General features: G+C 38.5%; 1 protein-coding gene across 1 annotated transcript; it reads right to left on the reverse strand.

Annotated features, from left to right (window-relative positions):
* Positions 1–9,981: 9,981 nt before the first annotated feature.
* On the reverse strand, positions 9,982–11,745 carry LOC132036254 (ervatamin-B-like). Its single transcript, XM_059426542.1, has 2 exons — positions 11,236–11,745; positions 9,982–10,714 (listed from the first exon to the last, which is right to left on the reverse strand). Exons 1-2 carry the CDS (start codon positions 11,666–11,668, stop codon positions 10,125–10,127), a joined length of 1,023 nt encoding a protein of 340 aa, XP_059282525.1. The 5' UTR covers positions 11,669–11,745; the 3' UTR covers positions 9,982–10,124.
* Between the last annotated feature and the right edge of the window lie 4,314 nt (positions 11,746–16,059).

Here is a 16,059-nt window from a genome sequence, read left to right on the forward strand (position 1 = left end):
CCAGCTCTAAGCACCGATGGAAAAAGATTCTACCCGAGGTCTTACAGGCCTACCGTACAATGGTAAGATCGAGTACCGAGGAAACCCCGTTCTCCCTGTTATATAGAATCGAGGCACTAATACCAGTTGAAGTTGGTAAAACCAAGTTTAAGATTTCAACATGCTAGGGAAGACTTGAACCGCAAAGCAATAACTACTAGTCTGAATCTAGTGGATGAGAAGAGGGAAGCTGCCTATATCAGGTTAGCAGCTCAAAAGCCAAGGATGCAAAGATATTATAAACGAAGGGCCACCTTAGGCACTTTCAGATTGGGGACTTGGTCTTGAGGAAGGTCACACTTCACACCAAGAACACCAACGAAGGAAAATTGGGCCAAAACTGAAAAGGGCCATACAGAGTCACCGGCATTAACTGAAAAGGTTCCTATCAGCTCGAGAGTGAAAATGGAAAACAACTTCTAAACAACTGGAACGTGACACACCTAAAACGATACTATTATTAACAGTACAAGTAACCTTTTATTTTTCTGTTCCTTTTGGTCTAACCATGCAGGCATACATTGAAGTGGACAGCAGTACAATGGAAGCCGAGAAGTCATAGACTTAGGATTGAAAGCACGTGCTGCACTCTTTTTTCCTTCGATCGGTTTTGTCCCGAAGTGGTTTTTCCGGCAAGGTTTTTAATGAGGCAGTGTCGTACAGCGTGCTACTAAAATATAAAAGACCGGTTAAGAATCGGGGACTGGAGACTGCCTACATCGGGTCAATAGTACCTGAGCCCTCATACTTCGGATTCAAGTACTAGAGGACTATCATACCCTGGGCTAGTCAATACCCGTGTAAAGCCAAGGTTTGAACGATTAGGATTTTATGTAAGGGCCAAACGATCGATTGAATCGTGTCCGATTAGCTTATTCTTTTCACGGCAATGATTGTAATTTAATCTCTGGTTCCATCAATAAAACGAGGAAATTTCTCTAAGTATCATCTTGGCTGAGATTGTCCTCCGAATTAATATTGCATTTCACAGGACCCCCAAATATACGAAATGTGTAAACGTAAAGACTACGATTTAAATAGTTAAAGACTAGGGTCTAAAAAACCCGAAAAATGACAACTCGACTTATCTAGCTAATTATGGACGAAACGATGACCGAAGTCATTTTGGATGTTGACTCGATCATGTTATGTGACTCGGAGACGTCTAAGTTCGCAAACTAGACCTTTTGTATTGCACATACTCATTAACTTGTTAATGGTTGATATCGCGACGGTAACACTCGAGAACGAGTCACTACCACTTTAAATTTTATTTTTCCTAAAACAGTGATACATGCAAAGGCAATAACTCATATTGGGCACACATTAAATCAAGCCAATGGGTATTCTAATTCTTAAGCACAAAATACAAGGCAATGGAAAACGGTGAATAAGTCGAGCAAAAATCTTCTTATATATATCTCAAGGATTTACAAAGGCTTGGACAAACAGCCTTAAGTTCAAAAGACAAAAATAAATCTAAGATGCCTAAACTTGGTCTTCGCTCGAGCTCTCGACATCACCCTCCGCCGACTTGAGGTCGCTATCTAACTCCTCGAGATCATACACGGCCTTCGCCTCTGCCTTGAACCTCTTCGCCTCCTCAATCAGGTCCGACAAATCCACTCCGGTGGCCTGAATCTCTTCGAGGATCTCCTCTCGGGATAGACGCCGCATATACTCAGCCCGAGTATCGCTAATCCTCTCAGCCGGGGTCACATTGGCTCTATACTGAGCTAACATCCCATCGTAACTCGAGATTTAGCCCAGGGCTTCATTATATTTAGCCTGCAGATCGAAAAAGTCCCAACCAAGGTTGTCTCGCTTCGACTCAGCTAAAGTAAGTTTCGACCAAAGTTCGTCAGTCAGCTCTGCCATTACATGAAGCTGATCCTTGAGAACATTCCGTTCAGCAACAACACCAATCATTTCTTCCTTAAAGACCTCAACGCGGGTTTGGTCTCATCAAGCTCTGACATAAGTTGGTCAATCTGGGTCACATCCCGGGCCTGGGAAAGAGTAGCGTCAGCATCAGCTATTAACGGCTTATTTTGAACTTCGGAAGCCTTTACCTTCTCTGCTAACCGGTCATGCTCCCGTTTGGCCTCAATGGCCTTATTTCAAGCCTTCGCCAGATCCAATTGAAGAGTGGAGGGGTCGAGAAAGCTCGAGATATACTCCAAGTTCTGCTCGTAGAGCTCCCGAACAGTGTTTCTATCTTTTGAATTTCTTCTTGAGCTGCTCCTTGAGACGGTCTTTTCAACCTAAATCGGTGGAAGCTTTTGTGATGAAGCACGGAGGCCTAGTACAAAGAAGGAGCGATTGTTAGAATGAGACAAGAAAATAAGATTAAGTGTGGAAACAAAAGGAAGAAAACATACCCGGTTCAAGGCCTGTTGAGCCTCGTCGAAAAGGCAGGATTCACTGACCTCTTTGATTTTCTTCCGATCCTCTTCTGTCACAAGAGGGTACAGATAACTAGCCATCCCGACCGGCCCAGATAACATGTTCGTATCTACCGGCACCATAAACGAGACCAACCTTTTTCGATTCAAGTCTACGCATGGGGCCGAAAAAGTTTTCTCCGATCGGGGGCCGGAATTAACCCCGAAATGATTGGCTACAGAGATGGATAGATGTTCAAAACCTTAATAGCCCACGACCAGGGCATCGTCTTTCTCGGGCAGATGACCAGCTGCCTCCTCTAGCGCTACAGATCCCTCGGCCATTTCGCCTTTGGCCCTAGAGCTTTCGGAAGGAACAGCCATCACTCGAGGTGGCGAGTCCTGAATGCAAATAATGATCTCAGCCAAAGCCACAGCTTGTATTGGAAGGACGGAACCTATACCATATAAGGGTGGAATGTAAGGTACCTTCGAGCTTGAGAAAGTAGGTGCCGCCCTCGATCTGGCTGCTGCGGCTGTATCTCTCTCCGAACCTTGAGTGGGTGAAGGCTCGATGACAGTATCTCTAAGCACCCCGGCTCTTGACCTGACAATTTTTAAACCCGCTGGTCTCGAGGCATTATCATTCAAGCCGGTTAGCTCTTGATTTATACTTTTCACCAATAGAGGAATTGTGTCTGTCGAGCTTCTCAGCTATGGTTGGTGTTTTTCTTAGAAGGCCGATTCCTGACTAACGGTGTGCATCATTGGAGTGGTTCTTGAGCAGGTTAATGGCCTAGAAACCCAGAACACGGGCCTAGGCATCTTCCTTAGAGGCCTCTTTGTCAGTAGACCTCGATCTCTTTCTGCCCTCGGAAGGAACACCAGAAGATTTGGAGGGTTGCCTTTTCCTCTTCTCGCTCTTATCTTCCTTGGTGGCCTCGACCCCGGTTCGCAGATAGGTGGGGGGCTTAGAAGGGCCCTCAGTGTCGGCTTCATCATCTGAGGCCCTTTCTTTATCCTGCCCCTGGATCTTGGTGGCCTTTGAAAGGCCTGCAAAGAAGGAAGAACAAAATATATGAATAAAGTATGCTCTAGTGCAAGAGAAAAGGTAGGAACCCCGGTCAGAAACTCACCATGATTCTCGACCTCCTATCAACCCTTGGATAACGAACGCCAATTGCGCCCAGCGTAGGTGAGTCGAGAACAGATTTTCCTGATCCACCCCTCCAAGTTGGCAACTACATTGAGGGTTTGGGTAATTACTACAAACACATGAATAAAGTTAAAAATTCGCAAATAAAACGTAGGCAATACCACTAGGCTGTCTGAAAATATAAGCAGCTTACGAGTCGGGTTTCACTTCTCGGTGAACGGCATCTTATCGGCAGGGATCAGATCCCCGGTCCTGACCCGGACAAATCTTCCCTGCCAGCCTCTGTCCCTATCCTCATCAAGGCTAAAAAAGGGTGCTTTTCTTGCTCGTTTCGTGAGCTTGATCATATCCTCCCCCCTCCCTTTCCCCCCAAAAAACTCAGGGACTATACAACCGGAGGAGGTGGTAGATCGCGAAGGGCTCGTTCACATTATTTATAAAATAACAGAAGAGTACACAATCCTCCAAAATGAGGGGTGGATCTGACCGAAGCATATCTCGTACCTCTTGCAAATATCCATAACCCTTTGGGTCGAATGGACCAAATGTGAAAGGGGTATGTATAGACACTCAGGTAGCTCTCCGCATGGGTCGTTATGGCTTTGGTGTGGTCGGGGATAACGACCTCCTTGCCTTCCTAACCGCAGTCCTTCTTGACCTACTCTAGTGTATTTGGGGGAATTGTGCACATATAGTCTGATATGTCAGCACCTCGATCCTCTTACTGAGAAGGCCTCTTGACCTTAAAATTCCTGGTCATTGCGTAGTCAGATGGGATAAATGCGACAACGGTTCCGGTTTTGAGGGCAAGAATTCTCACAGTTACGGACTTGAGTTGGTATGAAGGTTTGAAGGTATGGGAAGATCTGTTGAAGATATGAAATTGGGAAGATGAATTTATGAACGTATGAAGGCAGGCGTATGCAAAGGCACGGTGGTAAAATTTTAGGAGTGAAATTTCTAAAAGTAAAAAGTCAAAGGAAAAGTTTGGCTTTTATAGAGAGAGGCCGAGACAGTTGACATTCCGTAACTGATTTCTCACCTAACCGGGTCGTGACGCATGGTTGGTGTCAAAGCGACGTGACGGATGGGATTCTGATCTTATTCGTTTATATAAAACTTACACGAGAAAGAACCAGACATGCCTCCGCTTCTCATCGCCTCGTGCTATCTAGCCACGACGATCTTTGATTCAACCATGACCGAAGGTGATCAAGAATCGATCATAGCCAGTTATGGCATGAACGAACTAGAAACACCAAGAAGGAACGAGAAGTAGCTGAACATGGGGGTCGTTAATGAGACGTTTTGATTTTTCCAGCGTTAATTCAAAACTTACAAGTCAAAATAACCATGGTTCTAACATTGCAAAAGCATAAACGAAGGTAAAATTTCAAACGGAAGATAGAAGTCGTATGCATTCAATAAAGCCCAGTACAAGACCGGTCAACAGAGTTCTATTAATTTGCTTCATATAACGAGTTCTCGATTTCCTCAAATACATCAATCCAACAAAAGAAAAATGTCCTAACCTACGGCCCTAAACTAAGAACAAAAGGGAATCCCAAGCCAGTATAGTGGGCTAAAGGTTGAAAACTTTGGCCTATACCTTAGGGCGCTAAAACAGTAGGAAATATCGACTAAATGATCTCGGGACTATCCTCGGGAATATCCAAACCGGGGATATTTGGGTCTGGCAGGTCATCCCCATCAAGAACTACCGTCGAGAGTGGTCCACCACAAGGTATCTCCCGCCGAGTCTCCATGATATGGCCCGTTCTTACCCGAGAATCAATCCCTAAAGGAATGGTCGACATGTTTGTAGTGACTCGTCGACTGGGCGTCCTCATAGAAGCAGACGATGTCTTTCTTCCCTGAACGGCATCGTCGATGCCCTATTCGACAATGGTTTTTGCTTTTGAAGATCTTTTTGTCCGGAGTCCTGAAAATTGGAGAATCGGGGTTAGAGTACGATACGAAAAGATATAAAGTCCCACAAAACAGACTAAAAATTATCGTGGTTTTTGCCCTTCCATCATTCGGGTGCCATTCTCCCCCAAGAATGGTTACGAGTTACGAGAAGCTCCTAAAAGTGCGACTATCCATTCAAAGATAGTGATGACAAGCTCAAGTTCGATCGGATTCGGCGTAGGGTTCCACATCTCGAAGAAATCTGCAGATAAAGGGCGGTAAAGTTGGGTCGTGCGTATCATCACGAACCGATGTAGCCATCCCCCGATCATAATCATCTTCCGGGTCTATGAGGCCTCGAGTTCCTCGAGAAAGTCGATGAATTATCCCCCCCGGATTACTCGGGGTATGTATATGTGTAACAAATAATTAAGGGTGAAAGGAACCCCGGCTAGGTTAGCCAATATTTCGAAGTAGTACACAAGCCTCCAAATTTGTGGGGCAATTTGGCAAATACAAACACGATATCGGCGACAAAAATCCTCGATCACTTGAGGAAAGAGAAGAGAAAAACCTGACAGTGAAAGGATAGGTATAGATCATTGAATAGCCGACCACGTGATGATTGATCCTCATCCCTCTTTGAACAGGGCGGACATCGACATCCGTACCAAGGTTGCAATCCTTCCTAATCACGGGGATGGTAGTCTCGTCGTAAAGGATTCGAATTTGTCCACAGGGTCAAGGTGGAAAGATACTTTGCAATCATTCTCGTATCTAAAGTCGGCTGGAAGGATATCCACAGCAAGGAATTCTAGTTCCTTTACAAAACCAGTGTCCCCCGTCGCGGATGAGGGGCATGAATGTGGTGGAGACACAGAATGATCCTCGCCTTGAGTTAACAGTCGTAGAGAAGCCATGGATAAGATTAACGTGTGATGTCGAGCGGAGGAAGATAATGTTTCAAGGAAAAGGATTCAGAACTAAAAAGATACGAAATTTGGCAGAAGCAAACAAAAGATTTTCAAGAGAAAATAAGGTTTAGGGTTTAGAGTCAAAGTGCATGGCAAGAAGGAGATTTATAGGCTTTATATAAGAGGAGGATGCAAAAGTTTTTTAGGGATTCAAGGATTCTGACAATGGGCGGATTCCCAAGAATGATTAGGCAGCTGAAATAATGATGGAATGGATTCCCAAGAAAGATTAAGCGGCTGAAATAATGATAAAGCTGATATCAGGCAAAATGCAAGGATTTGATGGGAACGACTTCCCCTGGGCAGATAAGCATGGCCTACTCGGTTCTATCTGGATCCATTTCCGGCAGTTAATACTTCTCCTCGAAAAATGGGGGGACTATCTATATACGGGTAAAACTGAGGACAAAGATACCCTCGGTTTCCTGACATGGGAGTTGAGTTCGGTTTGGTTGGCTCCGGGTTGTTGAGTTCGGTTAGGGTCAGACACCGAGGTACGATGAGAGAGCAGTTGATCACCATAATGGGAAGACTGAAATATCCGCTACCAGCTCGATATTCCAGCACCGATCTCGCCTATCAGATAACAGAAGATTGTGTTCCTTATTTAGACTTGTACTAGGATTAGGACTCCTCTACTATATAAAGAGGAGGCCCCCTTTAGTTTTGGCAGTTTTTTTTAATATACGCACAAGTCCATAAGCAATACAATTGTTAGCAAAGTGTTCATTCACCTTTCTAAGTGTTTCACCACTGTTCATTATTTATTACCCAGCCATCGTGGCTCGATCTCGGTTTCAGGATCCGACGCCGATCATTATCCACTGTGGTCAGATCTTTTACATTTGTATTTACTTTATTGTTTATCACATAATACTCAATCATGTTAAATCAAGCCGCATATCCTTAGCATCGCGAACAAATTTAATTGTTATCCATTTTTAGGATAAACAATAATACTTATAATGTTGTTGAATTATTAAGAAACCAAATCTTTATTTATACAGTAACTTTTTTCATCCCAAAAAAAAAAAAAAAAAAAAACATCAACGTAAAATACACGAGCCATTTTGGCCCTTTATTCGTCTATACAATTTCCTGGGATTGCCGTACGTCAATCTATTTTTCCTTTTTGCGTGTAAATTGGTGATTCTATTGGTCCAAAGTCCACAAAGAAGTGTAAACAAGTCAGTGTCTTTGTGTTGATCTAATCAACATGAATGTGAAAAAACTTACTCTTGGTCAAGTCTAGAGACCTTTATTTCTCCTCTTTTTTTTTTTTTCCTTTAGTAAATTATACAAAAGTTCATTTTATTAGCTATAACTACAAAATATTCTGTTCGTCCTAATTTATGTGAAGGTGCTTGACTGCGCATAGAGTGTAAAAATGAAAAAACGACTTTTGAAACTTGTGTAAAAGAAACATAGATATTTGTGTGGCTATAAATCATCTCATTAAGGGTAAAATGAAAAGTTTAAAGTTAAATTGTTACTAAATACTGAAAGGTGTTATTCTTTTCAGACTGACTAAAGAGAAAAGAGTGTCACATAAATTTGGTCGGAGGGATATACAGCTTTAAGGCATTGCAGGTTGTATATATCAAGTTACTCCATTATTCTAAGAGTTTGAGTTTTATATATCATTAGTGCAAATAATTTTTACACTATCAGATCATTCAAAGAATATCTATAGGCATACCGAACAATAAAGCTAGAAAAAGTTATATGATGTTATAATCAACTTAACATGATAGTGTAAAAAAAGTTTATACACAACCAATAGAACTTAAAATGTTGCTTAGAAGAAACTATATGCCAATTTAGTGGATGCTTTCATTGAGCAAGTAGCGGCAAATGTGAAAAGAGTAAAAAAGATGATCCAATTTCTAAAAGCTGAAGGGACGTGTTTTGGAAATTGTGTAGAAAATTTCATTCTTATATTATAACTCCCTTTTTTGTCAACCTTTTGAGGTGACTAAAAAAGATACACAACTATCATTATAGAATTATTGAAGATATGATATGAATTCGATTCTGATTAGAAATAAGCTTCTTTTTTGATGGCTCAAACAAGTTGGAACGGATTAACTATGGGTTTTTTAAGGGAAAAGGCATTTAAAAATGAAATTGGATTATTTTGAGAAAAAAAGGTATATTTGAAAATATCCGGGAGGGATATTTTTACGGAAAAGGGTCAAAATTTGGATGAAAAAAAACACCCTTGTCATCATTAAAATATACCATTATCTTTTAACAGATTATCCCTAACTTGTTCACGTGGCAGTCCTACATCTATTATTTTACCACAAATAATTTTTTACCCACTAGATACGAAATTATTGCTTGAAATTATTATGGAAAAAATTATCCATATTATTTTTATTTAGTTGGATTGGGTTATTTTTTAATGGGTAAAAAAATTTAAAAATGAAATTGGATTATTTTGGGGATTTCCGTTAAGACATGGGTATATTTGAAAACTTTAATGACGGGAGGGATATTTTTTACCCAAATTTGTAACGGGAGATATTTTTAGCCCTTTTCCCAATGTAGAGGGGTACTGTTGACCTTTTTCCCTTGATTAAAAAATAGCGCTCAAACAAATTGGAACAAATAAATCATCAGCAGCTTCGTTCTTGATATGCAACATCTTCAAATTTGACGAGATAAGGCAAAGAAATTTGACATATGAAATGGTGCCTCGTAAATAGGGATCGAGGGAGTATAATTTTAGTGATTTTTACACATAAATTTATGGTCTGTATCAAAAGTATTGAGCTCAGATGAATCCGGAAATATCAGCAATGGTTAGGACTCTTCCATATCTTCATTAGTAAGAAAATAATCTACTCCCTCCGCCCCAATTTATGTAATATATATATATATATATATATATATATATATATATATAGTTTGAAACACGAGTTTAAGAAAGAAAAAAAGACTTTTGAAAATTGTGGTCTATAACAAGTCATACATATTTGTGTAGTTATAAAATCATTTCATTAAAGGTAAAAGGATAAGTTTTAAGTTAATTTATTTCTAAATATAAAAATATATCTTCTTTTGGGACAGACTAAAAGAAGTATATCACATAAATTGAAACACAGGGAGTAGTAGAAATTCAAGTAGTTATTCTTCCTATGTTGTTAGTCAGATACGTTGTTAACTCTAGTGAGGACTCTTTGTCTACTTGTCATCTGAGTTTCTATATAGGAGCCGCACTGTAATTATAGCTGAATTTGTCAATAGAACTACTAGCTTCCCTCTTTTATATGTGAATTCCCCTGTATTCCCCACTGTGCTGTGTTGATTGTTATCCCTTGTATCATTAATTAATCTTAATCGTCAAGTAATTTATTTCATAAATTTCAATCTCACTGACATAGTTAAAGCGTTTATTGGTGATATTAGCGAGAACAGTGCGCGGTACTTATATTTTTATTTTTTATTTTTTTAGGAGCTACCTATTCATTTCGCCAAAAAAATGCATTTCATTTCTCAGTATTGACTCCTCTTTAGATTGAACAAGACCGCATCATATTGCATATAAATGATAACAATAGTCAGAATCAAACCACATACATCATCGATTAATTAAGGATGAAACAATGTTCTCCTAGCTCAGACATTGTAGCCCCGTCATACTTGTAAAATAATTTAAGCTATTGGGTAAGAAGCTTTCATGGCAATTCCACAAAGTCCTCCTTTAGCATTAACATCTCTTTGCATTCTAATGTACCCTCTTTCTCCCCAACTAGTTCCCCACGAATTCTTCACTATCCAATATTTCATACCACCTAGAGTTTGTCCATAACCAACCGCTGTAACACCATGATCCAATTTAGTTCCACAATGTCCTGTGAACACGCCACTAGAATAAAATTGAAAATCCGATCCACTAGCATCAATGGCAACAGATACAGGTTGGCTAGCAACGGCTTTAAGCAAAGCTGATTCGCTATTAGCTGGAACGTCTTCATAGCCAGAAATCATGGCAACATGGTTGAAAATTTTGTTTCTTTGGCAAGTGCTATCGATTCCCTTGTAAGGATAATTATATTCTGAAGTAATTCCATGATTTTTTATAATGAACTTAAAAGCGTAATCCATGAAGCCTCCTTCACAACCTTCATTTGAACCTTTGTCGCAATCAACGAGTTCTTGCTCGGATAATGAAATTAATCTACCAGTTTTGATCTTGTTAATTCCTTCTATAGCAGCCACAGTAGAAAATGCCCAGCAAGATCCTGCATTTTTAAAATTACTTAAATAAATGTCAATAAAATACTCCCGTTGTTCACTTTTACTGGTCCACTTTGAACGAAGTGCATAATTTACCAATGTACCCATATTAATTGGTGCATATTCTTATTGGATTTCAAAATGATTTGAAGTGAGTAATTAATACTATGGGTAAAATAGAAAAAAATAAATTGTGTTATCTTGATATGCTAAAAGTGACAAGTAAACGTGAAAATCTATTTTTGGAATACTGAATAAGTAAAAGTGAACAGAGGGAGTCGTGTATAACACAAAAAATTTGCTAAAAACAGATAAAGTAAGAACTACTTTTGCTATAAAAAAATCGGCTAGTATGTGTGATAATTTGGTTAGACTTGATAATACAAGTATCCTAGAGGATACTCCTATGAATTTTGTAATGACTTTAACTAGTATCAATATAATATTATCGACTCATTACCAAAAAAAAAAAAAAAAAATAGAAAGTAAAACGCTAAAAGATTTGAAATTAAACTGTTTGACTCACCACATTGCCCTTGGTCTTTAATCATAGTAACCGCGCCTTTTCTCCTCCAATCCATGGTATATGGAACTGACACATTTTCATAACGAAAACATGTAGGTTTTATCCGTTGCTGAGATGATATTTTGTATCCATTACGAATGGCCTTGAATTCCTCCTTCGTAAGATCAGCAAATCCATTGATGCCCAATCTATAACTCCGTGTTCCATTCCTGTTAATTGATTCAATATACTCAAGATTTTGTCTGAATTTCTCACGCCTTTCTGCTTTCTCTATATCATCTTTGTATACACGTCCATATATCGCCATCCATCGCTCGTGTTTCTCAGTAATTGATGCTTCGTACAAAGTACGAGATGTGGCTCGAGTAATCCATACTCCTAACACTAGTAGAGTTGCAAAAGTGAGCTTCCAATTGAACATAAAAGCCACCATTTTAGCACTTAATATTCTAATATTTGTGAAGTACTTTAGTTTTGGAATGAATAAGCTATTATATTTCCTAGGTATTTATATGGTTCCTGGAAGGGGTCTTTCACATGCATCTCCGCCTAAAATTGCGTTTGCAAAGACTAATTAAATTCATGTAAATACACATAATTGGCTTTAGAAAGAGCTGTCAAACTGGACTATTGAATCTTTTAATTTTAGTATTATTTTGTGTTTTAAATCATATCCACACATTACAACACAAACAAATCAAGTATATAGATGCGAATATTTCTTCAAACCGAAATGAACGCACTACAAACTGGAAATCAAAACAAAGGATAAATGGTGACCACACAACTTATTTAATGTAACAAAAGCTGAATATAGTTTGCCCTAAAGCTACGTAGAAGATCATTTTCTATGTAGAAAAATGATTCTCCACATTACAGTTACTCGACACGTGTGTTGTGCGTGTAAGCTGGCACTAGAAATTTTAGTTTATTTGCACTTTTTTCAAACGAGGTGGGTGCTAGCTAAGGGCACATCGTATTGATATCGGCCTTTTCCACCCAAATTTGATTCATTAGGCCGTCTAGCCATTATACATAAATATCCGTGATAATACGTAAAATTAATACAAAACACAAATTAGTGCAATAACCATCCAAAATAAATGTAAAAGGCACTAGCACCGTACCACGAAGATATACAATTAAATCATTAAATACCATAAACTCATGGGGACAAATACGCTCATCACATTGTCTAACCATCTTATCTTGACAACAATGCGTCGATATGCATTATGAGATATAAATGACTTAACGTGCTTATTCAAAAGGCGATTGTCAATTGAATTTTAGACCCCGAAATATCAACCAAGATAATAAAAATTACACATTTCTTTATCCAACTTCAAATGTGTGTGTGTGTATACAACAAAGTTAGTAAAAGACGAGAAACATCTCATTGTTAGACATATTTTAGGAGAACATGAAAACCATAGTAAATGCTTTGTTTATAAATAGTTTATTGAAAATATTTGACTTTTCAAAATGATAGAGCATTCATGGATTTCTACCCCTTTTCTTAAGTCTAACCATCATAGATTGTTAAGTATTTGAAAAGACCAAAAGTGTTCATTTCGACAAACTTAGATAACTAAAATTGCTTAGAATTATATTTAAGGGAATGTTTTAAACTTATGCCCAAAGAAAAAGGACAACATTTAAGGTGTGTTTGATATAACGGAAAATGTTTTCTTGTGTTTGGTACGCAAGTTGGAAAATGTCATTTTAAAAGCATTTGCATATATTCAAAGCCAAACCACTGTGAAGTTTTCGAATTCAGAGTACAACTTTTGGTGGCAGGGTGTACGGGTTGGGAAGTGGGGTATGCTGCCAGGTTTGTTGGGGGGGGGGGGGGGGGGTGTTGGAGTAAGAAAAAATTTCATTTTTATAAAAATAAAAAAATATATAAAATAGAAAATTCATGGGGGTGGGGGTGTAAAAAACCCAAAAGATAATAAATTTTAAAGACTTTTTTTAAAAAAATAAATGAACGTTTTGGAGGGTGGAGGGGGTCGCGGGACGGGGGTGGGCCGTGGGTTGGGTGGTGGTAGTGGGGGTAAGAATTTTTTCCATTGTTTATAAAATTTTATAAAAGTAAAATAAAATATATGGAAAAAATAATTGGAGGGAAGGGGGTGGGGTAAGGTAGGATGGGTGGTTTGGGGTGGTGGGTGGAGTTTTAGATATTTTACAATATTTGGAGGTCTTAAATTGAACATACACATCTGTTCATGAAAAGGCATGACTATTCTGAAAAGTCATTTCTCAAATCTATAAATATAACGACACTGCAAAAGTAGCGTATAGAAAAATCTGCAGGTATAATACGGGCTTTGTTGTATCCTGAAGGAAATTGTTTGTATATATACATACATACATATATATATATATATATATGGACAATATACGTTTAAGAAAGGTCGATTTTTCACGTCTCAAAGCCATTATCTTCTTTGGTTATATTTACCTATTTCCTAACATGGACTGGGAGTGGTGGTGGGAGACGTTGGGTGGTGGGGGAGGGTAGGTTGGGTTTGTGGGTGTGGGGGGAGGAGTTGTGGGTGGTAGTGGGGCGTATGGGGGTGGGTTGGAGAATGCGTTAATGTGTTTTTATTAATCTGGAAAATGTCTCAAAAAATTTGTGGAAAACGTTTTCCGGAGAAGCAAAAGATAGGGGACCATAAAAAATAAAAAATAAAAAGGCAAAGGGTCATATATACCCCTGTACTATCCCGAAATAATTGTGCATATTCCCCGTTTGCTTTTTCAATGATATATACCCCCGCCGTTAGCGTTTTGATCATATATATCCCTCCATTTAAATGGCTCCGTTCCCCCGGACACGTGACCCCATCTTAAATGCCTAACCATATTTTTTTTTATTTAATCTGATTTACCAAACACAAAACAAAACAAAACAAAACAAAACAAAACAAAACAAAACAAAACAAAAAATGAAAATTAGAAAGTCTAATCTCCAGCAAAGCTCCACCATCGGCATCCGACGCCTGTAACGGTATATCCATGGATCCAAATTAAACCCACTTTGAAATCTGCCCCATCTCATCAACCCTATAAGGTTCAGTCCATTCTCAGCATAGTCAACAAAATGATGGCCGAAAATAAAAAAATCAAAATGGTGAAAATTTTGTTAGAATCAATTTTGTTGGAGTAAGAAAAAATATCATTTTTATAAAAATAAAAAATATATATAATAGAAAATTGTGGGGGTGGGGGTGTAAAAAACCCAAAAGATAATAAATTTTAAAGACATTTTTAAAAAATAAATAAATTTTTTGGAGGGTGGCAGGGGTCGCGGGACGAGGGGTGGGGCATGGGTTGGGTGGTGATAGTGGGGGTAAAAAAAAATTCCATTGTTTATAAAATTTTATAAAAGTAAAATAAAATATATGGAAAAAATAATTGGAGGGGAGGGGGTGGGGTGAGGTGAGGTAGGATGGGTGGAGTGTTAATTAGATATTTTGTAATATTTGGAGGTCTTAAATTGAACAGACACATCTATTCATGAAAAGACATGACTATTCTGAAAAGTCATTTCTCAAATCTATAAATATAAGGACACTCCAAAAGTAGCATATAAAAAAATCTGCAGGTATAATACGGGCTTTGTTGTATCCTGAAGGGAATTGCTTATATTTTCCCTAATCTGTATATGGGCAATATCTGTTTAAGAAAAGTCAATTTTTCATGCCTCAAAATCATTATCTTCTTTGGTTATGTTTACCAATTTTTCTAACATGGACTGAGAGTGGTGGGGGAGGGGTTGGGTGGTGGGGGAGGATGGAGCGGGTTTGTGGGCATGGGGGGAGGAGTTGGGGTGGTGGTGGGGTGTATGGGGTGGGTTGGAGAATACGTTGATGTGTTTTTATTAATCTAGAAAATGTTTTCAAAAAAATTTGTGGAAAATGTTTCTCAGAGAAGCAAAAGATAAGGCACCACCACCAAAAAAAAAAAAAAAAAAAAAGGGCAAAGGGTCATGTATACCCTGTACTATCCCGAAATAGTTGTGCATATCCCCGTTTGCTTTTTCGATGATATATACCTACGCCGTTAGCGTTTTGGTCATATATACCCCTTCGTTTAAACGGCTCTGTTCCCCCGGACACGTGGCCTCATCTTAAATGTCCAACCATTTTTTTTTATTTAATCTAATTTACCAAACACAAAATAAAACCAAAAAAAAAAAAAATTAGAAAGTCTAATCTCTGGCGAAGCTCCACCACCAACATCCGACAACGGCAACGGTATATTCATGGATCCAAAATTAAACCCACTTTGAAATCCGCCCCATCTCATCAACCCTACAAGGTTCAGTCCATTCCCAACATAGTCAACAAAATGGTGGCTGAAAAAAAAAAATCAAAATGGTGAAAAATTTGTTGGAATCAATTGTGTACTGATAATTAAATCTAAAAATTGTGATTAAAGCTTGTATTGGGTAGCTGAAACGTGAAGAAAAAACAGAAACTTCATGGACAACCATTAATGAACCTTGAAGCTTCAAGTTCAAGTTTTTTGTTTCTTTAAACGAGCTTTGTTTCGAGCGAATGTTATTGCAAAAGATTGGTTAAATCTTGAAGTGTTGATATCTGAAATTTGGAATAATTTAGTGAAGAATTCGATGGGTTTTTGGGTGAATTTCTGCTGCAAATTAGTTGGAGGAGAAGAAGAAATACACATTTTGAATTTCAGAAATAGCCACATTTTTAAGGAATAACCCCTTTCTGGTTTAAAACAATTTTTTAATGATAAATTAGATTAAATAAAAAAGAAAATGGCCTTTGCAGTTGAGATCGTGCCACG

The sequence above is a fragment of the Lycium ferocissimum genome, chromosome 11, assembly GCF_029784015.1.
Source record: "Lycium ferocissimum isolate CSIRO_LF1 chromosome 11, AGI_CSIRO_Lferr_CH_V1, whole genome shotgun sequence".
Classification (NCBI taxonomy): Eukaryota; Viridiplantae; Streptophyta; class Magnoliopsida; order Solanales; family Solanaceae; genus Lycium; species Lycium ferocissimum.

Coding starts and splice junctions, on each gene's coding strand:
- LOC132036254 (XM_059426542.1), bottom strand. CDS start 11,668: ATGGTGGCTTTTATGTTCAATTGGAAGCTCACTTTTGCAACTCTACTA. Junction 10,715..11,235: donor TAAAGACCAAGGGCAATGTG/GTGAGTCAAACA, acceptor TTAAAAATGCAG/GATCTTGCTGGGCATTTTCT.